The sequence below is a fragment of the Paramormyrops kingsleyae genome, chromosome 7, assembly GCF_048594095.1.
Source record: "Paramormyrops kingsleyae isolate MSU_618 chromosome 7, PKINGS_0.4, whole genome shotgun sequence".
In the NCBI taxonomy this organism is placed as follows: domain Eukaryota; kingdom Metazoa; phylum Chordata; class Actinopteri; order Osteoglossiformes; family Mormyridae; genus Paramormyrops; species Paramormyrops kingsleyae.
The window spans coordinates 14,808,419-14,834,914 of NC_132803.1; the positions used below are offsets into that span (position 1 = coordinate 14,808,419).

At 45.7% G+C, this 26,496-nt stretch overlaps 2 protein-coding genes across 7 annotated transcripts in view; both read right to left on the minus strand.

Annotated features, from left to right (window-relative positions):
* Positions 1–7,304, minus strand: part of kcnn2 (potassium calcium-activated channel subfamily N member 2) — a 53,487-nt gene extending 46,183 nt beyond the window's left edge. For 3 of the 6 annotated variants that reach the window (XR_002839658.2, XR_011992368.1, XR_011992367.1), the window contains exons 1-2: positions 6,460–7,300; positions 5,815–5,910 (exon numbers count right to left, since the gene is read on the minus strand). Coding sequence is in view for 2 of the 6 variants with exons in the window: in XM_023823237.2 (XP_023679005.1) it covers positions 5,815–5,910; positions 6,460–7,218 (855 nt within the window). In the remaining 4 variants the exon portion in view is untranslated. Of the gene's footprint in view, positions 1–5,814; positions 5,911–6,459 lie in introns of all 6 variants that reach the window. The other 3 variants (XR_011992366.1, XM_023823237.2, XM_072714360.1) reach the window with 3 other exon arrangements.
* A 6,339-nt stretch (positions 7,305–13,643) lies between these two features.
* On the minus strand, positions 13,644–26,270 carry smarcad1b (SNF2 related chromatin remodeling ATPase with DExD box 1b). Its single transcript, XM_072714361.1, has 23 exons — positions 25,769–26,270; positions 24,982–25,111; positions 24,543–24,672; positions 24,381–24,447; positions 23,752–23,834; positions 23,562–23,660; positions 23,048–23,126; positions 22,229–22,746; positions 20,264–20,460; positions 20,064–20,154; positions 19,770–19,869; positions 19,575–19,634; positions 19,256–19,331; positions 19,027–19,162; positions 18,784–18,915; positions 18,568–18,663; positions 18,062–18,179; positions 17,278–17,393; positions 16,275–16,463; positions 15,861–15,979; positions 14,933–15,115; positions 14,505–14,614; positions 13,644–14,158 (listed from the first exon to the last, which is right to left on the minus strand). The coding sequence occupies exons 1-23, from the start codon at positions 25,893–25,895 to the stop codon at positions 14,097–14,099; spliced, it is 3,018 nt and encodes a 1,005-aa protein (XP_072570462.1). The 5' UTR covers positions 25,896–26,270; the 3' UTR covers positions 13,644–14,096.
* Positions 26,271–26,496: the final 226 nt, after the last annotated feature.

A 26,496-nucleotide genomic window follows, 5' to 3' on the forward strand; every position in this document is an offset into this window, starting at 1 on the left:
CGGTGCAACATTCATTGGTGGCCATTGGTGACTCATTTCTCAGATGATATCACTAAGTCCTACTAGGGTTGGGTTGAAGGATGATGCCATCGTCCATCACCGATGGTTGACAGACATCATGATGTTGAGCCAGCATCGTGACACCCCCCACACACCAATCAATGAAGTCTCTGCCAGGCACACATATAACATTATTTTTAGATCTAACTGGTTTGCACCTTCGTCAGTAAACAAGCAGGCAAGTCTTTATTTGCATTGCAAAACTGTGGATGAAAACTTACCTAGACAGCAAACTGCACCTGCCTTAAATAATTCCTAATCATTACATTGTTAATGTAAGTTTTTTCGGCATTTCTCAGTGTCACAGCATGCGGGATGAAGGACTCAAAGACGTTAGGCAAGTTCTTATCAGCTGATAATGTCACCAGTGAACTCCTCTTTGTCAGTTAGATAAACGGGTTCTTCAATACAAAGACTAAAGACAGGCAACAAGCAACAGGCGTGGTTCATCCGTGCCACCTTACAGAGGAGACAGGAGGGTAAAGCGGACATGACGGGCAGGATGTAACACTCGCCCTGCACTGAGAATATTTCATATTTAGGAAAAATATAATCAATTAATTATTAATATTGAAATGACTAAAGGAAACTTTTGCTGATTTATGGTCACATTCTGCCTGATCCTAATTTTCCGCATTACCTTTGAGCAGCCATAGTTTAGGCTAATTACTTCTGTGCCTTCAAATAATTAATTACTTTTTTCTGATTAGATAATAATAGTCATAAAAGACAAATAAATTATTACTATAAATTTAAGTAAAACAATACTGTTGTTCCTGATCACACCTTGATTTAGGAAAACAGAACAACAGCATGCTTTATAGGTTACAATACTTTTTTTAGCGACTAGTCTGTTGATGCCATTACTAGTAAGCATAGCCAGGAATCTCAAATTGTGTAGTACTTGCGTAGTTTAGTAATTACACTTGCTATTTTGAGGACATAAATGCATACACTAACACACTCAAAGTACAGAAATACACGGACTGAGACTCACGGTAGGTTAAAGGGAAAAGTAAGGAAAGATTTGGGCTGTGAATTAGCACAAATGTGCAAAAAATAGAAATACTAATAAATTAATTCTACTTAAGTACTTAATGAATTTGAGTAGCCATTAAAAACTGTTGAAGAAACTATTTGAAAATTTATATTACCTTTATTAAATGACCCAACCTCCCCCCCATATCATCGTCCATCATGATGTTTCACTGTAGCCTGTCATTTGCCAATTAGGTAGACATCATCCAACCCTAATTCCTTCCTTAAAAAAATTCATACACAACAGGCAGAATTCATAGTATACGTTAGTACCGGGCGATAAAACGGTAATGATAATGATCACGATACGATTCTCCTCAATATCGATACGACAGATACTCAATGAAAGTTTTATATAATTTAAGACCCAAATGCATCACAATGAAATGACACCACTGGCACTAGAATCACTATATTGGCTGCATTTTTAGTGGCAGTATCAGTACTTCCTGTTACAAACAACTTATATGCTGCTCTGTTCAGGGCAGAGTGGCAGTGCCAGCTGGATTATGCAGTGCCACTGCACTGTTACAGATTGCTCATGTACCCCTGTTTACTATTTCATATTTATCTCCACAGATTAAATAATGATTTCTAGTCAGCTGGCTAATCACAAGAATGAACACGCTGGCCTGGCAGCAACCAAACACTAGCTTGGCAGAGGCCAAACACAGCCTCTCCTGGCCGCTTCTGCTATTTCCAACTGTCCCTCACTCCCACACAGAGGAAAACAATGCTATATTGAACAGGTACCAGTTTCAGAGAGCATTCAAGCACACACACACACACACCCTTAAATGCAATTTTCTTGAAAACTGCTCTGAAAAAATGAGAACAGAAATTATATCAATTTATTATTTGGAATGATGTTGCATACTAATGGTTGAATAAATTATTACAAATGATTGAACAAAAAACGTGTTTTCTAACGGCAACAATATTAGTACACTTGCATTTCTAATTTGGTACCTGATTACATGGCAAAGCAAAACATACTTTACCAATATGAAAAACAAAGAGACCAATATTAGCGTAAGTAGTACAGAGGTGGAGATGTATTACTATGGCCTGAGGCTGAGCTGTAACGCCGCACAAATGGCCCTAAAACCTTGGCATGGAGAACAAAGCTGGAACACAAACAACTGCCAGAGGTCCCGCCGGCCGGACTGCTGGAATATAAAGGCCTCGCTGACAAGCCCCGGGTGGGTGGGGAACCTCGACACGTTCTCCTGACTGCTCCTGGCCAGGAGATCTCTGCATCGCGACTCCCGCCCGCTTGTTCCCTTTCATATCTTTTAAAAACTGTTCCTCTAAGGCCAAAGCAGCCTTCGAAATTAGCGTGATCCCACAAATCAGACGGGAGGCTACCTGTGAATCCCTCAGCGATCCGAAACCCGGTGTAATTTACGATCAAGTTTTAGGCAGGATTAGCACCTCTGACTATGTGTATCCGTTGAAATCCAGAATCCCTTTGCGTCCCCGTGGGCTCAGGTGAGCAGAACAGAAGACAAACAGGGACAGCTAGACTAATATCTGCATGGGATCTTTCTTTGGCCTCAATTGACCTCCATAAACCATCTGGTCACCGACCAGCTGTGACAGGGTAACGGCGCATTTAATGAACTGCGAGTTAATACCGCACATCTGAATGCGATAATTTGTGTTTTGGTGAGACTCTGGCACCCTTTTCCGGATTTCGATTTAAATCCTTGTAATACGTCACTGTAGGGTCTGCAGCTGTGGCTTTTTCCTTTGATATCGACACCAGAGCAGCATAAAAGTGCTGAAATCGGCCCTTTCCGTAACGCATTAGCCGGCTGCTCGGCAGAGGAGCCACTCCATCGTGTAACTTCATTTCCTCCTCGTGCTGTTTTTTTTTAACTACGTAATTTGTTTAAAACTTGTTTGTTCGGTTCCACTGGCACTTTACCACAAAGACAAATAAAAGAGGAGGCTCGCAGTGAACAGCGTAATGCCCATCGCCAATAAGATACTGTGAGGACGGTGCCGGCCAGGAAGGGAACCGGATGCAGGATGAGGCAAGGAAGAGGGGGCTTTTTGGAGGTCAAGGGGCATACAGTAGGTACCCGACACAGTGGGCAGCAGTGAGCAGAATGTTACATTTAAGCAAGCACCTCATGGAACAACAGAAACTGATTCAGGGGTTAGGGGTCAGATCAGGATTAGCGGGGCAGCAACTAACAGAAGGCATCGCTGCACAGTGTCAGACCGGAGCAAATCAAAGGGCCCCAGGCACACTGCCCTCCTTCCTGGGACACCTCTATCATCCCTCCATTTAACATTTAACATTTCATTCACTTAGCAGATGCTGTTGTTCAAGGCGATGTACAGTCAACGCTTCGTATTTGCAAGAGTTAGGGGTCGGAAGATACCCACAGATGTGAAAATCGGCGAGTAATACTTGGGTCCATTATTGCAAATGCAAAACTGACGGCATTGAAAAGTGTAAAAGTTATGGTGAGAAATAGAAGATTCCATGAAGACAGAGGCAGCTACCAGGTGAATGAAGCCGTCTGGCGAGACAAAGACGTGCAGCATACCGACGCCCAAGCGTGTAGATCCCAAAGTTCTTTTTAATTTTTTTTACCAAAAATAACTTTTAATATTAAAGAAATAGTATGTATGTACACTATCAAGTATAAAAATCACTAAAGTTTATGTAATTTTCTGTGATCCAAATCATTTTCAGTGTTGTTTAAATATTTTTGGCTTAAGCGTCATCCAAAAAAATTCCCATTTAATTGTTCATGGCCAGCTGTCGAATAACCGAAATTTAAAATTTGAAAATTAGTAGGGGTGACTGTACGTACTTATTTTGAGAAAGCAGGGTAGGTCAGACAGTCCCTTTAGCAATTCGGCATTAAGAGTCCTGCTCAAGCCAATGATGAAATTTTCACAAAAACATTTTTTACGAGATCTTCAGATTTCTGACTAGAGTTGGGAAAATTGAGATTCGTTACATTTAAAAAATAATAATAATCTTGCCCATCCCACCCCTGAATAAATGTTGACAGTTAATCAATAGGGGGGAAAGGGTTAGGACATGGAGAAAAGTCCTCGGGGGGTTAAGGCTGGGGGCGCCATTGGCTTAGTCGCCTTGATCCTCCGGGGGGGGGAGGGGGGGGGCTCTTTCTGGATACCGGCAAACCGCGTCGTGAAACACATGTCAGCTTCCGCTCGACTGAGCGTGACGACCCGGGAAGTCGAGTCGAAGCATCACGCAATCCGCTCACGCACCACCGCTGCCGCCTGGGCTGCGTCTGCCGGGGGGGGGGGGGGGGCTTCCACATGTGACAGGGGCACAGCTCCCCCCAGCACGGCAGAGCTGCACTTGCCTCATGTTGGCCCAACGCTCAACCTGCCGTTCTGTGAGGGATGTCCGGAGATTAACAGGAAACCAAGTAACTGCGGAACCTTAAACCATTAGCAGTGAATAAATTGCTCTATAAAGTACCTGGGCCCCGCTAATATCACAATTCAGACAGTGCAGCTCATAACTATGGGGGCAGAGTGGGTTGGGAGGAGAGGTTACTGATGCGAGACAGAACTTTGTGGTCAAGCGTTACTGTTATTAACTGGATGGGAAGCTTAAGTGGCTAAGCCAATCTGGGGACTAATCTGGGGACCAATCTGGGGACCACATGACTGTATCCCTTGGACCATTGTTTTTTGTCGGCTAGCATTATGGGTTTTCACTCAAATTTGCCCTTTATGTGCAGAGGATGTGCTGATAGAGCACTTCGAGTCCCCATGGAACACCATACGCCAGCAGACACAGACTTATCTGCGTCCAGCATCATTTACTCCCCTTTAACCCCTAACAAGGTGGCCTGGGCTCAGACGAAGGACCAGCCAAGAAGAAAAAGGATGGACAACCAGAGCAGAGCTCCTCTGCAAGGTCAGGCCTGTGGACGAGTGCAGCTCCAGCTCCCCCAACAGTGTCAGCCAACTTCCTCATGCGCTAAGTCCTCTTTTAAATAGCAGCTCTGTCGTGGTGACTACCAGCTACTGCACAACCCCCCCATCCAGAATCGGAAAGCACTGAATGTAGGTGCCAAAATTACCCTGAAAAGTCAGTAGGAAGAACAGCTTCCCCTTCGAATCCTGAAGTGGATTAAAAAGTATGCATATTTATTTATTTAAAACACACACACACACACCACGCTTGGGATTAACAACCTTGTGGTTACTGACTGCTTCGACTTGCCTTTGAATTTAAGATATTTCTACCTCAAGGACTTTTTTAACAGACACAAACAAGGTAAACCAGAAGCACACAAAAACATACCCCTCAGATTCATCATTCATATGAAAATTCATTTAAGCATGCAAGATACAGTCTCTATGTTCCGGTAATAATGAGCTGTTATTCACCCCGTCGTAGGCGGGTTTTCACTTGGTAATTGGATTTTGCCGGTTATTATTAAGTAAATACGTTTGACTTCAGTATAATCCTACTTATTCTATTGCTGCGTGAACGCGCCGTTTAGATTCGTGGGCGCGCAATTTTGCACTTCTCCCGCTAGTAAATCACTTTCTTCGGGGAATCATTTTGAGGAAATCCCCCTATGCCGTAAAAACACAAATGAGCCCGGCGAGCTTAACTGCTGAGGAAAACTGGCTGTTACATAGGTATCGATAACAGCAGTAATTCTGACAGAAATGTTACATTTGGTGGCTTGACGAAACCATTACCTGGATCTCCCTTGCGTGGTATATGATGATCAAGCCGAGGAGAATGATTGTGGAAAGGCTTATCAAGCATTTCAGAGCTAAAGAATATAGTGACTCCTGGAAAAAAAAAAGTATTGTGAAGATTCGGCTAGGAAAATGCAAACAAATTATTAGCACAGTCAATTTTGAATGACTGAATCGAACTGCACTCATATTGGACAACTAAGGCAATCTTACGTCTTCTGAAATAAGAACTTTCCATTGGAAAATATCTGGTTACTCTTAAACTTCTACCCAAGATAGACCTACCGCAGCACACACAACTTAAGTATTAGTAAAATAAACAGGTTTTATTGCTCAATTTCTGTTTGGTCGTTAACAGATAATTCCTCAAAATCTTTTTGTCAAGTTTGAAATGTTAATGTCACACATATATATTAAAATATTTGTTAACATTTATAGACTACCTGACAAAACTACCTATTACTATAAATTAAGATTTCACGAGAAATCACATGAAAAGACAAAAATTAGGGGTTTCGCGCGTGTCCCTCATAGCGCGTTACTCTGTTACTCCTTCGAGGAAAAAAATCACCAGCGTCCTCTATGCGCACCAATAAAGTTACAAGTTAATAGAATAAAATGGTAAGCTGGTTAATAACACACCTTTCCATACGCCCCCCAGGACAGCTCGGTTTCTATAACCATAACAACGATTCCAAACATCCCGAAGATGAGCGCATAGTCGCTGAGTCGCTTCCTCTTCTCGAATAAAGCTCTCCGATGGCCGAGCTTCTGCCCGATATTCTGGTTTTTCTTCTTGCCCGATTTGCCGCCGCCGCCGCTGCATCCCCCGGCTCCATCGCCAGATGCATAAGGCATCAGGGTAGTTGAGTTGTGCTCCGGCTTGGAAACTACGACGTCCGACGCGTCCGCCGTCGAGGTCGGCTGCAGGGGCTGCGACTCCGAATCAAACTCGTGCATGTTTCTGCGGGAGGAGCTCAAGTTGCTGAGCGGCCGCATCACGCCGCCGTTATATCTGCAGCTGCTCATGGCCGTTTCAGTAAATGTGTTACTTTCTGCGCGGCTGCTGATCGGGCTGCCCTGCTGCCGACTGTGGCTCTGCTGATAATGGGGATGGTGATGTCTGGGTGAACTACCATGACTAGAAGGCGTGAACTCCCCGGTATTGAGCTGACAACCTTGTCTTGAAGAAGACACGGATGATGTTCGCGGAGCTCCGGCTACGGTTGGCGGATTCCGGAGAAGGATATGGCTTTTCCCGGCATCACAGTTATTGCAGGTGCAGCACTGGTCGTTCTGGCTAATAAACCGGCCCTCCTGGCCGCAGCAGTGCTGGTACTTATACTGTTGAAATTGCTGCCCGTGAAAGAAATCGTACTGCAGCGGCAATGGGGTTTCCATGCCAGTGTTGTTAAAGCCGCAGGAGAAGCGGGCTACGCGCCCGGCGAAGCGCGTTGTGTAGGTACATGCAAGTACAGATGGGGCAAAAATAGGCCCATTTCGGCTTCTGTAGAATCTCAGCCCGACATCCGATTGGTCGTTCGAACCAAAACAACTGGCTTTACGTCACCCTTAATAGGATGGTTGCGAACATTCAGCCATTGGAATAAGGGAACCGGTTATATGCGTATTTTACTAGCTGTACCCTGTTATGCATCCAGTAGCCTAACTTGCGTGAGAACAGTCAGACTGGAAATTGCACTAAAGCATGGTATTTAAATATAAAAGTAATTATCAAAGGTAAATTAAATGACAGTTTAAACAAGATTAAATTTTATCAAACATTGTGCAATGAAACGGCGCATACTTTAAACTTGGTAACTTTTCCTGCCAGCCAGGTATTCGGTTCTCAACATGACTTTGTGTGAATCAACTGCACATAACTCTAATGCACTTTACCATTAATCATGTCTATGGCAAAATATACAATTAAACATATTATGCTGCTGACTTCGTTAACCTTGTGGGTAGATTTTTTTCAGCTATTATTTTTAGGGGAAACTAACAGTCCATATATGTTTCTGAAACTTAACGACTCAAATCACTGCCTCCCTTCACTAGACATAACCAAGGCCCTCATTATTGTAGACCATAGGACATAAATCGAAAAATCAGGTTGTGATCTACGATTATCGCAATTTATTTGTGTTTATTAGACAAAAGTATACATACATTTTTATATACCACGACAAACCAGCATGCATATTTATTGAAATCAGTTTGAAGGAAAATAATGATAGAAGATTGGGATATTTAGATAAGTTGACACTAATAATGGAAAAGTTTATTCGGGATGTGTATGTGCTTGACAGTAATTATATGGCTTATCGCTATAATCCTCACTCTTCTCCCCGGTCCAATCGCGTCAACCTGCAGGGAAGGACAGCTTGATTACATTGCCTCCGTATTTCGCAAGATTCATGTGACAGCTTATTCCTGGCGCCTAGGGGAATTTTGGGAGATGCATAAGCAGATTCCTTATATTATTTATGTGCGTTTTAATTTTGGACGAAAACTCAATCCCTCTCAGTCGGTGAATTTTAAATAAAATTATTAATTTAACCAATACAACTTGGTCGTACGCAGGCAGGGTCTGCAGTCTGCGTACCGCAGTCGCAACGCGCCACTTTAGGAGATGAACATGAAACACGCTCCGTCAGCACTATCAGATAACCCTTTGTTACCGCCGTGACTCATGCCAATTCACCTCCTCACGAGTGACAAGAACAAATCTGGTTGCGGTTTGACTTGAGCAAATCGGGGGGGGAAAACGAATACGACTGTAGATGCGTCGGTCTTTTATTAACAACGTCTCGCAAAATAAAAGAAGTTCGACAATGACAGTGAATGCATGCATGTGAAGTTGAGTTCAGCTACATTCTCCACTGAGCTGAATCTGCGTGTACCTTTACATTATTCTACACGTTATTCTACAGAAGGAGCAGCGACTATCTGGCTTAGTTAAAGTTCTGTTAGTGAGGGCCGTGTGTGACTGATTCTCCATCCACGGTAAGATATCTTAGATATGATTCTGGGAGTGGAAGCGACACCCCTGATAATCTATTTTAAATAATTGACCTGTTCCTTTTTCCACAAGCTTGGGTTAACTAAATAGCAGGGCGAACGGATCCTGCTCTAACTGCAGTTCTCAGTTTTGCCCTGATGAAAGATTAGATTCCTTGGTCTCTCCATCCGCACCTTCTCAAGTTCTCTCTCACGGTGGGACCTTCTCGCCTGATGGGGCACTGCCTTTCAGAGGGCGACCGGTGGAGGCCTGGGTGCCTTGGGAGGCTTCCAGGTCTACCTGAAACACGTTTCTAAAGTTTCCCTTTTACTTAGTGCAACTTTCCTATTGATGGTGACGTCAAGCGTTTCTGGAATTTCCCGAGATGAACCGGAGGCTCGTGATAAGGTGAAAAGGCGGAGAAGGGTTTTCTCCATAAATCACCCCATATCATTTGTGAAGATGCTGCCCTTCGATGTGCACATGTGTAAACATCGCATCACGTTCATCTTGCTTGTCGTGTCGCGCTCACATCTCTGAACTGACATTTGATCTAAAACTTATCTTGGATTAAGAATCTAAAACGCTAACTTCACACAGCACAATTGAGACATTAAAAATAAAGCGCAGGAATACGAGCTTACGTGGCAGCTAGAAACTTAGTACGGACGGAGAAAAGTGTTTGATGCAGGTATCACTGATGTGGAGCTCTATCCGTCTTCAAGGCGCATATCATGTAGCTGTCTATCGATTCTGGCGTTACAATGTTTTAAGCGTATCCATTGAATTTTTAAAATATACATTTCTTGCGTCGGAGTAGCTAAAAACAAACCAAAAAAAAATAATAATGAATGTGTTCTGCATAAATAAATAAAGAATAAAATAAAATATTATTCTTAAGGCTTTGAAAATCTAAGTTATATTATAAAAATACAAGAATATTAAAGTCAGCTATTTGAACATTAATAAGGACACTTACGATACAAATGCACAAAACGTTTTAATATATCATGTGTGGTTATGTTTTATTAGTCTATAATTCTATTTTTGTCGTGTTAGGCATTAATCCTTATTTGTTTGAAATGTGTCCTGAACAAATTGGCCCTGCTGCCAATCACGCAGCTCTCCGTAGAGCATTTTACATTTCCGTGAACCGAATATGCTTTTTGCATTAGTTCAGATTAGAACGATGCTAACGGTCCATAATATTAGCCTGAGTTTGACTGTTTGGAGTGGTACCATAGTCAGAAGTAACGCAGTCTGGCTGCGTATGTACTTTAATCCTTTTAGGCACAGTGGCTGCATATGTTGCGTGATCGATGGTTTCTACGTTTTGTCCTTCTAGTTCGTCCTCCGAATGAGTTTCCTCGACATTACCGGATCCTCGGTGTGGGACGTAAGGAGGACGTCGTGCTCGATCTTCCTCTCAGCTGATGTTTCTGTACCAGGACATTGAAATTCTGATCTGAGCTGGCGGAGTCCAGTTTTTCAAATGTGCTTGTTCAATATAGTGCGTTATTTGTTTGCCGATAGGCTAAGTGATACATGTGCCTATAAGAGACTTGCCTGTTTGCGTTTTATACGTGAACTATTTAAACACAGGGTTGCCAGTTTTGGTTAGCTGGCTGGAGTGGATTTTCAATTCGAGACAAGTCTGCACACATATTACACGCATATAAGAGTTTTATTACCATGTAAATAGTCTGTAGGGTTTGCAAAATGCCCCAACGCTTTTGATGTAGCCAATTTTAGGTTCACACTGGAATAATATATATTTGCCGTAACTTGCGTGAGCGTGAGAGTCTGAAACCATGTAACGTTAGATGCGTGAGAGTTGGCAACCCTGTATACATAGGCTATTGTGCACTTATTCGTTTTCAGCTTATTCATTTCTGCCAGACTGACACTTTTATGGAATCTTACAAGGTTTTTTTTTTTAGTTTTTAAACTTAATTTAGTTTATGTGTTTGCTTAGGGTGCGTAAACTAATGACACGGCAATCAATCGAATTGGTAGACCTCAATAAACTCATATCGTCAGTGTGTTTTTGTGTGCCTGTTCCGTGAACCTGTTTTAACTAGATAAGCAGTTATCGGCAATGCGTGGATCGTGTCATCATTGCCATTCAGCACCTTAATAAGTGTTGCCGCAGTGACACTTTTCTATTACCCCCAAATTAGGAAACAATATCACGGTAGTGGGTTCTAAAATATTCAGTCAAATCTTTCGCAAAACTGAAAAACGATAATCTGTTAAAATGCCATCTGTGTTTTTTTCCCCCTCATCTCATAATCTAGGGACGCTAAGGTGTCGTTAGTCATGTCAAGGTTTCTCTGGGGCTTCTGGGTTGTTTGACGAACCGTCTGAAATACAAACATGGTTGTACCGACTGTCCTAAAAATCATATGACGGATAAGCACATCTATAACTTACAATGAGGACACGTACGTTCTGGCTGACAGTCTGACAGCATCTTAAACTTGTGAATAATATACGCAAATCCCTTTAAACTAAAGACGAGCGCCTATTATGCAATATGATTACAATGAGAGGCATCCGGCACATATGCCAGGCTTGAATTAACTGCTGCCAAGATGTCAACATCTTTTTAATACATTGATAGACAATGAAATTGAACATAATCTCTTTGACATGCTCAATGTAATTTTTAACCTGGCCTAGTCTTTGAATCATACTAGACGTAACTTTTATTTTTATAGTGTGCTTTTTATTCTGAACATACGCACTTTGTATATGAGAAGCATTTACTTTGAATACAGAGTTCTTGTGGTATCTTTTAACCTATATGGTCGCTTGCAGCAAGAGCCTCTGATTCTCTTCAGAAAAAAAAAAAAATGCTGAGAAGAGCGGTTCGGCACCGGCTGAAGAAGATTGACGGCAAGACCTTTGATTGAGCTTTAGCCTCAGACATCCGGAGCCAAGTTTGGTCTCAGCCATAGAAATAAATCCCAGATTCAATCTAAGATTATCGAATCCCACATCGGGGCTTGATGCTGATATAATGTGTGTGCGTGAGCTGTGGTCACCAGTAGTTTTTTGATATACAAGCATTCGGGGAAAAACACCAGAGGGCTGATGTATAGTGCAGAGGACAGGGGCCAGACACCTGCTTTGGTCTCCATGGAGCTGAAGCTCACATTTTTTTTGTCGGGGGGTGGTTGGCGATTCTGCTGACGTGCATGCATTTCCACGGGGCGAAAGTGATTCAGAGATCTGCAGCCAGCGCAACCTCGGCTCTATGGTCGTCTAACGTGTTTCAACACCGGTGATGCTGTTATTTTTACAGGCTCATATGATTCCATCTCTTGAGGAAATAGGTCTCTTAGGTTTCCGGTTGTCAGGATACAGGCCTTAACTCATAAATAAATATCAATAAATCCTAGAAATAGGAGTAAATGTTATAAACTGGATCCCAAGAATATTTTCAGCCACATTGTCCTGTAAGTGCAAAATGCTTTCATTTCAGAATGGCATGCAAACACTAACATAGTCTATTTTCATATGGGAAATATTTTTTCAGCAAAGCACATAGATATCAGTGTGCAATGGTGTACTGTAGTCTGAGATGGATTTGTGGAATATATTTTTGGACAACTTGAAGCTTACAGGATGATGTGTAGCTCCCAAAGTCGGGGTTTTGTGCCTCTGTCTAGAATGTAGTGGGTTCCAATCCCATGTCTGGCAAAGTAATGACAGTAGTACCTGTGGGCAATTAACCCTAATTGTTGCTGATCCTGCTCCCTGACCTTAGCTTTTCTCACTTGTATGGCACTCTGGACAAAATAGATGCTACAATGATTAGAATATTTCAAGGGAAACAACCCATGTAATATGTAAAAACAATGTAAATGCTTCTGTAAGAGCATCCTCTTTCGCAAAGTAGTTTTTGAAACAATGACAAGTAGCAGTTTAACCGTCCTCATCTTCAATCATTTCCCCTTGATCTTGGGAGCGTCCCAACGGCAATCGGTGACAGGAGCAAACAGAAACCATTACATGGTATCCATTGACTTACATCCAGGTTTTGTTCTGGAAGTGAGGACGTCATTCTCGAAATATCTGGATCATTATAGGGGAGAGGTCAAATACACTGTATTTCACACGCATTTAACTAAACCTCTATCCAGTTGGCTTTAGATAATAATAATTCTGTTTTATTTATATAGCACCTTTCTCAAATGCAGGGACATTTCAGAATGGAAGAGGCTCCTGCAACATGCCACATACAGTGAAGCACGCCTGCAGACACCCATGCGTCCGCTTCAGACGTCTCTCAATACATTTTTATTATGGTCTTTATGGGACACAAGTACAACTGGACATTACTTGATAGGACTTAGGTTGATGGATGACTATTTTTTCACCATGAGTATTTAGGGTTGTTCCATGGCTCTGCTTCAGGTCAGATACGGAGGAATGCCTTGATTGTGAATGAATGGGTTAAGATGTTGTCCTGCGATCGGAAGGTTGCTAGTTCAAACCCCAGGGTAAGCACTGTGATTTCATCATTGCGGCCTTGAGCAAATGTAATCCTCAGCTGCTCCAGGGCCTGTCTCACCCTGGTCTCCCAAAATGTACATCACTGCAGATAAAAGTGTCTACTTAATAAATAAAATGAAAGAGGAACTGTGGATAATTTATTCATGTCCTTTCATATTCAGTTAAGCTAAATTGTGAAATTAAGAAAATTTGTATTAGTGTTCTTTCTGTTCTGACATATTTCATGTATTCAGTGTGGCTTAGTGTCCCAGTCATTAAGATACAGATTTTATTAAAAGTCTGAGTAAAATGCAAGCATCCCTAATTTTTAAAATTTATTTATTTAACCATATCTTTAGACACTTACACTGTCTTCCAGTGAGTTCACCCCATTTCATCTCTATGTCAACCATCAGTGCTATGAAAACAGTTGCTTTTTACACTAATTTATCAACAGTTTTCAATACAGCTTTACATTTTAGGAGTAAAACAAAAAAAATCCCAATACAACACATAAGGCACCGAGAACAGCGTCCAACGTCAATATCACAGTAACAAGCAGAACATAAAAAAGGTCTTGTGGTCCAGCGCCCCCTGGTGGGTTGGCAGGGCTGTTCAGTATCCAGCACCCAGGACAGTGGTACACACACAGGTCCCAAAATGCTTAGGGATCCTGACAGGAGCTTTGAGTGTTCATTGGCTGGCTCCAAACCCATTAGTAGAGGGAACAGGACAGTGACACGGATTTCCCCCAATTTATAGTCAGTGAGGGAGCTCACAGTCCCAAAGAAGCCTTCAAGAGGGAAGCCATGTCCTCTGGTATGGAATCTTCATCTCCTATGAAGGGGGGGGGGGGGGCAGTTAGAGAGCTTCACTCAAAATTTTGGCCAAGGTTCAAGGTCAGCAGAATCCAGCCATGCAAGATGGCTCATAATGACCTCTGTGATACTCTAAACCAACCACAATAACCTTCCCCTGCAGACTTTATTCTGATGCAACTTAGAATTAATGGACTATGCATCACATCAGCTGGTGCTGAAGCTGCAGAGCCTGGATGGACCGGCGTGCGTGTGCGTGTGCGCACACACACACACACACACACACACACACACACACAAAGCCAATCCACATCACGACGACGGAGGCTCCAGCAGGACGGAACCTCCAGCAGGACGGAACCCACCTCCCTCTGTGGCAGTCATATCCTGCTCCAGCTTCAGCTTCTTCTGGCCGACGCGCAGCATGCAATCCTCGATGGAGTCCTTTGAGACCAGCTTTATCACCTTCACCGTCCTGAGGGGACAGAAATACTCCTTCAGAGAGCGCCTGGCTGCAGCCGCAGACACCTCTCATTCTGCAGGCCTCGCACATGGTGGGAAGCACCACGCATCACTAGCTGGTGGGAGTTTTACTTACACAAAAATGTTCTGAGGGCAGAATGAAAAAATGATTGGTTCAGAGAGACAACCAATCAGATTGTAGAGGAAGTGAGTCCAAGCAACTAAAGGAGGGTTGCGTGAGGTTTTCACCACCGGGGGAGGTTTTTACAAACATCCACCCCCCCAGACCACGCCCCTTCCTGCCCACCTCATCACACAGCAGGTGTCTTACCTGGTTTGACCCACACGGTGGCAGCGGTCCTCCGCCTGCTTGTCGTTGTAGGGGTTACAGTCGATGTCGTGCAAAATGACCACATTGGCGGAAGTGAGGTTGATGCCCAGCCCCCCCGCCCTCGTGGACAGCAGGAACACGAAGATGTCAGGGTCAGTATTAAACTCATCGATGAGGCCAATCCTGTAAGGGGCAACAAAACGGCTCTTACCAAACCCAGAAGTGTTTTAATATTTTTGCTTCATCGGGTTTGACGTTTCTACATTAAAAACATCACTCCTTTGTACTGTTACCCAGGGTGACTTTGGCTCGAAGTACTAGTAAAATATGTAGATTTATGGAATAATTTACAGCGCTGTTCATGTTCTCAGAAACTAAATCCTAACAAGAAAGATCCCCTTCAAGATATAAAATATTTCTCATTAGTACTGATTGAAATCAAAGACTGGAAACGGGACCTGGTCTATTAAAATGTAACTGAATATAATCTGTTCAAAAAGGTTTTTGCACATGCGAAATTATAAGTTATTAGGGACAGTATAATTAAAGATGACAGGATAATGGTATTCATTGGTCAAATTGTAGTGTATTTTAGGATTAACTCTTTGGCCTACAGGATATCAGTATAGTACTGAATTGCTAAATCAGACACGTGTTAATTAGACCCCTCTTCCAAATTCACACCAAGAACCAAGGGACATTACGCATGCTGAGAAAACTAGGGATTTCCCATTCCCGTCGTCGGTGGAAGGGGGTTAAAAAATACCAGCACAGCTTTGCTCATCCTTTTTCTAGCAAAACGAAAACGAGCAAAAACGAAGAGGGCCACATGTCACACGATGTAGGAAACCCTCTGGTGACAAGGCTCAGCCTCCCAGACTGACGCCCTGGATAGAAATGATGAGCGATGGGGGGCGAGAGCAGAGACCTGTCGGCCATGGGCGTAGAGCCATCCAGCCGCAGGTAGCGGAGGGTCAGGTGTTTCAGAAGGACCTCCACAATGTCCAGCATCATGGTGAACTGGCTGAAGAGCACCACACGGTCACCCTGCCAAGATGGGGGGAGAGGGAGGGAGAGGAGTCTGTAGAGCGTGTAGTGAGGGTTACATGGATATCCAGCGACTGGGTCACACTCAACTCCTGCTGTAGGAGACCCACATATCTGCCCCCCACAAGTACTCCTAATTGGAGAGGCTTTGAAATATCTAGGGGTGGGATTATCATAGTGTGTCAATAACTGATTGGTTCAACCAGCTTTGTTTCCCCAATTGGATTAAACCCCTTATCAGTCAGAGGCCACACCCCCTGTACCCCTCATTGGCCACCTTCTGACCCCTCCCTACCTTGTCCTTGAGGGTGGCCAGCAGCTCGGTGAGCACGGCGAACTTGCCCGAGTCGAGCAGCTGGTCGCTCTGCAGCTGGAAGCCGTGCAGGGTGGAATACTGCGAGCAGAGGCAGTGCAGCTCGAAGTCCGACATCACCCCCATGTCCTCCTGAATCAGTGCCGGGTCTGCGTCACGGTGCGTCGGCTCCTACGCGGCAGGGGGGGGGGAGACAATGTGAAGGCCAGCAGGGCCTGCAGGCTTCTGAGGCAGGACTGCCGTGGTCTAACCACAAACAGAGTGTAACCATCCATCCATCTTCTATGCCCACTATTCAAGGTCACAGAGTCTATTCTAGAAGCTATGGGCACAAGGTAGGGAATAAAGAATAGGGTGTCAAACCCATGGCAAGGCACACACACCAGGCACACACACCGGGCACACACAAAATCACACCTACAGACAATCTGGCATCTCATATTCACCAGAGAAGAAAACCCCATGATTACATGGGGAGAACATGCAAACACATGCTCAAAGCCCAGTCCCACAGGCATGCCAACGTGTGTGCCCCCCCCCCGCCCCCAAGTGCAACAAACTTCCCCAAATTTCCCATCAAAAGGACAAAAACAAAACATTCTCACAGGTGGACAGGATGTGCATGAATCGGGCCTCATCCCTAACGGCACCCGAGACACGCCGTTTCTGTAGCAAAAATCCCCGATTCATGCTGGCGCACTGTTACTATCCTCGAGCCAAAACATATTACAGTACAGCAAGGTCAGCAAGACAAACACTTTAAAACTATGACCTGGGTTACAGCTACCAGCTATTAAAGGGGCTTTTTAAAGATATAACAGCATAAACAGCCTCAGCCTGACTGTACAGAATGTAGCTGCTGAACGTGAACAGAGAGAAGCCGCAGTGAGATCTTTGTGCGGCTGGCGTGGCCCGGTTGCGGGTGCCACGGGGGAGCGCGGTGACGGATGTCGGCAGGCACACGGCCCTGGAGAGGGGCCCCGACCTTCAGCATGAGTTGGCTCATGGCAGCCAGCCTCTCGCGGGTGTAGTGCTGCCGATGAAGCAGTGGGTGGTTGGCCATCTTCCTCAGCTGCATCATCACGTTGCAGAGGTCCCGCTCTGGAGGGTTACAGTGTGACGGGAGAGGACATTAGTCTCAGTCGTCTTGCGAAATAAGTACATAAATCATAGGGCAGGTAGAGAAGAAAGGAGGAGACTATGACGGTGCCACAGTGGGGTCTGGGGCGCGCGAGAGCGGCTCGTATCGGAGATCGGGGTCACAGCTCCGAGCGGTTACCGCGATTCCCTCCTGAGGACCCTGTTCATTAGTCACCCCCGCCAGCAGCTGTGAATTAGCCAGCGCAACGGCCAGAAAGAAGCAGGTGATTTATTGCAGTTTAACTGCAGCATGAATTGTGCTTAAGAAGTCACCTTATTGATATAATCACACAATATTTCAATGTTACTTTTTGGGGAATTACGAAACTTTAAATGGTAGAGCTTCCTAGTGCTCTTTTCATTTACACAGGTTTCATTTACCTACAGGTAGAGCTTCCTAGTGCTCTTTTCATTTACACGTGTGCCGGCACATTGTGTTAATGACAATAAGAATTGAACTGAACTGAACTGATCTTAACTGAACTGATCTGATCTGAACTAAACTGATCTGAACTGAACTGAATTGATCTGAACTGATCTGAACTGAACTGATCTGAACTGAACTGAACTGCTCAGCCGTGCATGTAGGGTCCTGGTGACCTTTGACCCCCCCCCACCCCCAAACTCACTTTCTCCAGAGGCAGAGCCCTTCAGTTTTCGAAAGAGGGCATCGTACAGACGAGCCTGCCTGTCGCTCATGGGGCAGAACTCAACTCGCTCCTCCTTTTCAGGCAGCTGCTTCAAGACCTGGGACAGGAACGACAGACACAGACGGGCTGGATGAGTGACGGCTCCCATCGCATTACGGGAAGAACCTTCGAAGCGACACCGCTGACGTTCCCCTGCGCTTCGCAAAGCTAGACTGTATAGCAATTAAGGAACCAAACTCCTGTCAAAAAGCTGCCGGTTTCACGGAACCAGAATGAATCTCAAAACAGAGCAACACCCATAAGCTAAAATTAACTCCGCGTAGAAGACAATTTCAGTAGTTATTCAGAGGAATTAAGGTTCATCTCTTTCATCATGCATCATCTCTACTAAGTAACGATATTTATTTATACGTCATTTACATGGTACACTGAGAAAACACGGGGGTTCCTGTACTGGCTGATAGAGCTGAGCTGTGATACCGTACCTCACTTTTTACTCGCCGCAGGATGAAGGGCTTCATGATTAGCTTGGCCTGAGCGATCCGGTCCCTCTCAAAGCTGCTCTGTTCCTCAGATGATTTCTGAAAGGGAGACGGCGAAAACACTTCACGACAGGCGACAGGCAGCCTTCCTGGGGTGCTTGCGGATCAAACCCGAGCTTCCAAAAGGCCTCACCTCCCCCCACACACACACACACATACCATAGAGAACATCTTCGCAATCTGTGACGTGCTGCTGGAGAACATGGTGGGCATAATGAAGTTGAGAAGGGACATGAGCTCCAGGAGGTTGTTCTGCAAGGGGGTGCCTGTGAGCAGCAGTCGGTGCTTGGCCTTGGGGGGGGGGGGGGGGGCAGAGATGCGGGAATTAAATAAAATCAGTATCTTATATAGAGCCACACTTCATGAGTGCAGATTTCAAGTGCACTGAAAATGTACACTGACATTGATGGCCATGAGGTGGCGGTAGCGCAAGGAATTCATGTTCTTCAGCATGTGGCCTTCGTCGAATACAGCGTACTGCAGCTTCAGCTTGCGGAACAGACTGCGGTCGCTGTCATTCCCAATCGTCAGATTGTACCTGGCGGGTGAGAGGGCACAGGTTCCGCTAACCGGAAAAGGATGAGTTGGTGGGGAGGGTGGGAGAGAGGCCCGGCGGGGGGGGGGCACTCACGTGGACACGATGATGCTGAAGTCCACCTGCTTGTTGAGGATGCTGTGGCGAAGGTACCTGCGGTCGTCGGCGGAGCCTGAGACAGACCCACGGAGAACCACAGTCACAACAGCGCCATTCCAACATCCGGGTTCTCACCTGGACTCCGCACTCGAGCGAATGCACTTTGTGGCGCGTCGGCTGAGGACAGACTCGTAACGCTAAGGCTGCAGGTTCGACACAAGCCTGGGCTCTGAGTAAGGTCCTTGACCTCAAGCACTTCAATAATGTAACCAGCAGCCCAAGTGGGTAAAAACTAAATGGGTAAACAGCGACTCACCATAGTAAACCAGCACCTTCAAGCTGGGGCACCACAGTTTGAGCTCCCGAACCCAGTTATCTGATGTGAACGCAAAAAAAAAGGGGGGGGGGGGGGTGTCACTTTGACACAACATGGAATGACAAGCTGAACATGAAATACTTTGGAAGTTACAGCCACCCCCCCCTCCCCCCCCCCCAAGATCACGCTCCTTACCCAGAGTGGAGGATGGCACGGTGATGAGGTGGGGGCCAGCGTTTCCCTCTTGGTACAGACTGGCCAGGAAAGCGATGGCCTGGATGGTCTTTCCCAAACCCTGTGGGGAAAGGGGGTGACGATCGCATGACGGGGTATTTCTACAAACGAGGTAAGACTCCCAACAGCACAGAGCTCATTCCCATGATCAAGGCGACCAGGGCAAACCCATGAACACCGATGCAGTGAAGCACAAAACCGCTGCCCATGAGCGATTAGCACGATGCACTGAAAGGGCGCAGCTTGGCCGCTCACCATCTCGTCCGCCAGGATTCCGCTCAGCTGGTTCTGATGCAGCATGACCAGCCAGTTCAGCCCGATCAGCTGGTATGACTTCAGCTCCAACCTGGGAAGGCCACACCGCATTGGTGGGAGAAGGACCAAGAGCGGGAGGAACTGCGATTAATGCTGGAGCAGTGAAGAGCTCAGGGCACGGCCGCTAGATAAGGACGTACCTGCTGTTGAGGATGCGCGGCTGCTCGATGGCGCCGGCTCCCCTCTCGATGACCTTCGTCACATCGTGCACCATCTTCTGGGAGATCCGCTCGCACTTGCTCATCAGACCGAGCACCACCTCCCTCTCCTTCAGCACCATGCGGCACCCCCACACCAGCTCTGGCGACAGGCCGTTCCCCTTGTGGAAAGCCTCATACTGGGTGGGGGCATATTTCACGCGCAGTCAGCAAGTTATCGCACCATGTTCATTACTTTGTATAAATGTGCCAACAGATAATGTCTTAGGGTCGCAAAATTCTGGGAATTTAACCGATAATTCCCACATATTGCCATTAATTCCCATGGAAAGTTTCCAACTTGGAATATTTCCAAAATTCTCCAGCTTAACTTTCCAAAGAATAGAAAGTTTCTGGAAAGTTTCCGGAAATTTTCCGCCCCTTTGCAACCCCAATCACCACTTTTCTAGAATCCAAAGCCCTTTCGAAAATCTCACCATGTCATATAACATTTTCTGACTACTAGTAACATTTTTTTTTTACATTTATACAGCTGCAAGCTTTACTGCAGTGATTTCAAGGTTAAGCATCTTGCTCATGGTATCACTGCAAGGCTTCCCCAAAGACTCAAATGGCAGCCTTCAGGACTGTCTATCATAGATGCCAGTGACAACACAGGATCACCCCAGGCGACTGGCCTGCCTCCCTTTCCATTCACCCTCAACACGACTGACTTCAAGTACGGCTCCAAGCTGTGCCACCCAAAAAATTCCTCTGATGATTCCTCCAATGTCAGATACATTGACAATGGAGATGAAAGGGCAGACTGGAGGGGGTGAGGTCAAACGGATACATAAGGGTGGTCCACGTACATAGCAGACTGGACTGGAGATGAAAGGGCATACATGAAGGGCTATACATGAAGGGCTGGGTAAAGCAACTCATGGGAGTTTTACCTGCACTAAAATGTTCTGAGGACAGAAGGAAAAATCACTGGTTGCATATATAAGATAACCAGTCAGACCGTAGATCACGTTGGTCCAAGCAACTAGAGGAGGTGGGAGCAAGACATCTGATTGGTTGGTCCTGCCTCCTCCAGTTGTTTGGACCCACCTCCTCTACAATCTTATTGGTTATCTGTCTGAACCAATCATTTTTCCTTCTCCCCTCAGAACATCTTTGGGTAAGTAAAACTCCCGCGAGCGGTAAAGCATAGATGCCCCATATAAGAAATGCTAGAGCAGGCTGTTCTTCTTGACGCATTTTGGGTATGTGCATCAAAGCACTGCTGATGTTCTACCAGTCCATAGTAGCCAGCATAATTTACCACGCTTTGGTCTGCTGGAGGAGGTATGTCACGAAAAGGGACACAAGGTGACAAAATGAATCGGTCTGGTGGACTGGCTCTGTTACAGGACCAGAGGAGGATGACAGCAAAGATATTAGCCACCGTGACCGATGTTGGCCACCCCCTTCATGATGCTCTATCCATAAAAACCTTTTGCCATCAACTCATCTCACAATCATGTGCCAAGTGCTCCTGGGGCTCCTTTCTGCCAGCGGCCATAGTGCCTCCTCCCAGCAGGTCCGCACTCTTTACTGCCAAGTATAACTGCGCAGTATTCATAACCAGCGGCCAGGCTAGGTTAGGCCATGCATACAATAATCAGCAGTCCAACTCCTCCATCTATTTATTATTCATATAATACATTGTTGTTTTTTGTACTGTCTGCATTGTCCTTGTGATCTATGTACTCATGCCATGTCAGACTTGAGACCATTTGCGAACCATTTATTTATCACTCTCTAACCACCATGAAGACAGCATTCCTGCAGCTTTCCAGGCCGTTCTGAACAGCTATAACTGACAGTATCCGGGTCTGAGTGACCCCATCATCAATAAAAGAGACCTGACCATCTGAGAAAGGGGGACCAGGGAGCAGGTCATGGTCAGGCTGAGCATCTCACCAGATCCTCCCAGGTCTTAAAGGGCCGCAGCTCCACGATCTTCTGGGCCTTCTTCACTGAGCAGCCAGTAATGAGGGACAGTTCATCTACGGAGGCCTCTTGGAAGAACTCCAGGATCTGGGTCTTCAGTTTGGGGTTGACATTGTCCTCCCGGTCTGAGTCCGACTGCCCCGAGGAGCCCCCAAACTCGCTGCTGACGGAGCCCTCGCTGTCTGACCCGCTCTCCACCTCCAGAGGGAGGGGAACGGCACTCTTCTCCTCCGATTTAGCCTTTGCCTTGTTAGCCCTGACCGGATGCTTGTGCAAGGCTGACGAGGACGTCGCACTGGTCCTGTCTGGGCGCGGCCCTCGGGGCGCTGTGGTTGCCCTACTCGGGGGGCTACCTCTGCTCTTCTGCCTAGTTCCCCTGGAGTGCGTTTCTGAGCCTGACTGTCTCCTCTGCCACACAGGGCTGGGGCTCCGGGGAGTGACGTTGTTTTGGGGCGTATTCTCCGGGACATCAGATGGGGAGGAGTCAACTGCAGTGAAGTTAAGAATAAGTGGATGGAGTAAAATAAGTGTTCACACCTGCAGCAGCTGCTCCACACATACCCTATCCATCTATCTGCTGACCATTCAAGCTTAGGCAGTGAACCAAGGCAGACCACAGTCACTAATGACCACAAATCACTTTGCCAAAAAGTCCAGCACAGGCTAATTCTCAGGACTTTTTGTACTAATCGAGCAAAGGGAGAATCACAAAGACACACGGGCCTCCAAAAACATCTCTGTAGTCTTTGAAGGGAAATGAACACACATCCATGGCTTCAGGAAACACACCTGCTTCAGAAAACATGCGAAGAGCCTCCAAGGTATCTTCATAGAGCCAGTCATGCTCCTGGAGAACATCTCTCAATTCCTGCAGAGCAGCATGTAGTCAGGCTATCTGGGGTGTGCAGCAGGTTGGGGGGGGGGGATGCATGTGCATACAACTGGTATTGTGTCATGTAGAACAGCCTACAACATTGTTAGCTAAGTTTGCACTGCCGGATACATAGCAACATGCTCACAGCAATACAGCAACAAAGCTTCCCTTTGCAGCCTGTTTTGAATGTTAAACTAGGTTTGTGAAATACAGATAATCTGTGACTGAGTAAAAGCCATTCAGAAACCTGAGGGCAGTTAAATCATTAAATCTGTAACTTTATGCTGGTAGAATCCAAACTCCAGGATTCAACCAGTCAAAGATGATAGGAAAACACAGAGTGGAAGTGTGTCTGAAGAATCTGCAACTTGTTACAGTGGTTATCGTACAATGTCAGTGTTGCTTTGCATCACACCAACATAGACTCACCTCTTTGTCAAGGCTGGGGAACTTCCTCTGAAGTCTCCTCACCATAAGTTCCTGATCTTTCCAGCTTGGCTCTGGACCCTCTTCTGCAGAGTCATCTGTCTGATTTGTCAAAGATTTTGTTGACTAAAGCCCCGAATGCAGTTCCATATTTATAGTTGACTGTAAAAAGCAACAGAGGCCTGTGACTTACCACAGAATCCTTCCTCTTCTTAGTGACCTGAGAATTTCTCTCGTCTGCATCTGAGCCACTCAGCTTTCTCTTGCGGCTTGGCTCTGGATTGCAAAAAGCATCATATATAAGCATCGCCCTCACACATATATGCCATGGAGTTAATCATGCTTTATCGCTAAGGTTGCAAAATTCTGGGAATTTTTAAAGATTAAATCTTTCCATGGGAATTAACAGGAATAAATGGGAATTAATGGGAATAAACTGGAAATTTGCAAAATTGCAGGTTAGCATATAGTGGGGAATGTAATGGAAAAAACTGTGATATGATTGTGTAATCAACTGCTTGTGAATAATTGTGTGCATAAAACACCCTAAAATGTGCATTTGCATCAAAATGGATTTGCATATTCTATGTTGTGTTATTCATTCAGTTTGCTTTCTTTGCCATATTTGTCAGCTTGTGCAGAGTTCCACAGAGTTCAAAGTTCCCAAAATTCCCCAGCTTAACTTCCCATGGAAAGTTTCTGCAAATTTATCAGAAATTATCTGCCTCTTTGCAACCCTAATTACTACTTTCACATTTCCACACTCAAGTTGGTCCCAGCGGGGAAAAAAAGGGCTAAAGGATGCATTAAACAGATCTCTACCTTCATCCCGAAATCTGAGTGTACAGCAGGCCACAGCTCCATCCAGAGTGCTTGTCTCCTTGATCACCTGCAGCCCAGACAACCAGATAGTAACTGAGAAAGCCTGGATTTTGGGGTAATCCGTCAGGCTATGATGAACTGTAGCTGGCTTGAAGTCTTTACCTCCAGCAGCTCCTTCCTGTCTATGTGAGGAAAGAGCTCCTGCAGCTTGGCCAGCCTCTGCTCTGTGGCCCCCTCTGTGGAGTCTTCCTCATCCGACAGCACGATAACTCCTCTCGGCGGCGTGCTCAGCCTCCAGAAGCAAACACACCAACATGTCTGAGTGCCAAACATCCCTCCCCAGCTCCATTTACTCAGCAAGCAGTCGCCACCATCAGCACAGTACCATAAATAAGGTTTTTAATATTGGGCGGGTGGAGGGAGGTGTTTCAGGCATGTCCAACCAGGAGGAGGCGGACCCAGTGGGGCTGGAGGAGGTGGCTGGTGAGAGAGGGGGCTGGGTAGTCCCCCCACCCCGAATAAGCAGCAGATGATGGATGGATGGATGACATTCCAGCAGCTCCCGGGTAAGAGCGCAGGTTTTTACTTGAAGCCTACTTACCTCCCACTCAACACTGACGCTCCAAAGACATCATCATCCGAGTCTGACTCCAGCAGCACACAGTCTTCACTCTTCCCCAGTTTGGACCCTGATGGACATTTGAACTCGGGGGTCTCTGGGATGACCGTATCTGTGGATAGGGAGTGCATATGGGATCAGTCAAATAAGCCCGTCACCTTAAGAAACTGTGCCCACAGACTTGGAAATATTGTATAATTATAATCTTCTAATACATAAGTGGGGTAATTAGTGTAATATACTAATTTATCAAGGAATTCAGAACCCGTGTCAACTGATTTAAAGGTAAAATTTCACTCTTGATTTGGCAAAATCACACTAGGGAGGGGACACCAAAATCATTTTATTAACAGTGAAACATATATTTTCTTGAAAAAAAATTAACCAGTTGGCCAGGATGACAGTAGGAAGAGACATGACTTCTGCCCGTGAAATGGGTTTCCAGAAGGGTGCTATATACAGCTACTGACCCTGACTTCTGTTTCGGTTTTAGAATTTTAATACAACCATGTGAAAACCACCTGACGTGGCCCCACTTCAGCTCGTTGAAAATATGGAAATGGATCTTTTGCAGGTAAATGAGTATCAGGAACAAAAACTCTTCATTATTGGAAAACCAAAAGTTGCTCAATGGTCAGATTTGGGGGAAAGTAGGAATACAAATACAAATATCAGCTGCCTGTATATGACCGTGACTAGCTAAATGCAAAGACGTCCATTCCTGCACCCCATGTAAACTCATACGGATTGAGGCTAGCCGTCTGCCTACCGGTCAGATTCTCCTTTTCCGAATCGGGACTAACTGATCCGACGTGCCCCCGCCTCGGAGGGGACTCCTTTTTAATCCTCGCCTTGTCCTTTCCGTAGCGAAAGCGGTCCAGCCCGAACGAACTCATCGCTCTATGCTCGACGCCCAAGCTACGGCTAAAGCAGCTAAGCGCTAATAACAAAGAAGCGAAATTAAGCCGCTAGCTGCTTCCAGGTGGATGATCGCCGTCTTTGGCCGGCAGCTTCCCAGCCCTCGCTTTACTGCTAGCTAACAACTAACATGCAGCCCGCATCCCGGCTGCTCCAGCGGTGCAATCTGCCGTCCTGACAAGCGATGCCACCGGGCGATCTTTCTGGACCGACCAGCCGCTTGTGTTATTCGGATATTTAAACCCGTAGCACCCAGTCAACACCATATCAGCGACAGACGTGAATGGGTCGGCGCACGAGCCGGCATCACGCCGTTCAGCCAGAGAGCACATTAAGCAGAGGTGGATTGGCGCTGAACGTAACCAGCGCCAGCATAGAACATCGCGTATGCTACTAGAGCGGCAACCGCAACAGCAGCATGATCTGGGTCTGGTGTGACAAATCCGTCCTCCGACTGACGAACATGAAGCATCGTTTATGTAAAAGCACATGTGTATACGCTTATGCAGAAAACCATAAAAAAAGTCCAACGAGAATGTTGTTTTCCTTTTTTAATTTAAACCAGGAAGCTTGACAAGT

Bases quoted from the DNA above. Each gene is read 5' to 3' on its own strand.
- smarcad1b (XM_072714361.1), bottom strand. From the start codon at position 25,895: ATGAGTTCGTTCGGGCTGGACCGCTTTCGCTACGGAAAGGACAAGGCG. The intron at 24,448-24,542 runs GTAAAGACTTCA...TCTGGGCTGCAG, and splicing joins ACAGGAAGGAGCTGCTGGAG to GTGATCAAGGAGACAAGCAC. The intron at 19,332-19,574 runs GTGAGTCGCTGT...GGTCTGTCTCAG, and splicing joins GAAGGTGCTGGTTTACTATG to GCTCCGCCGACGACCGCAGG.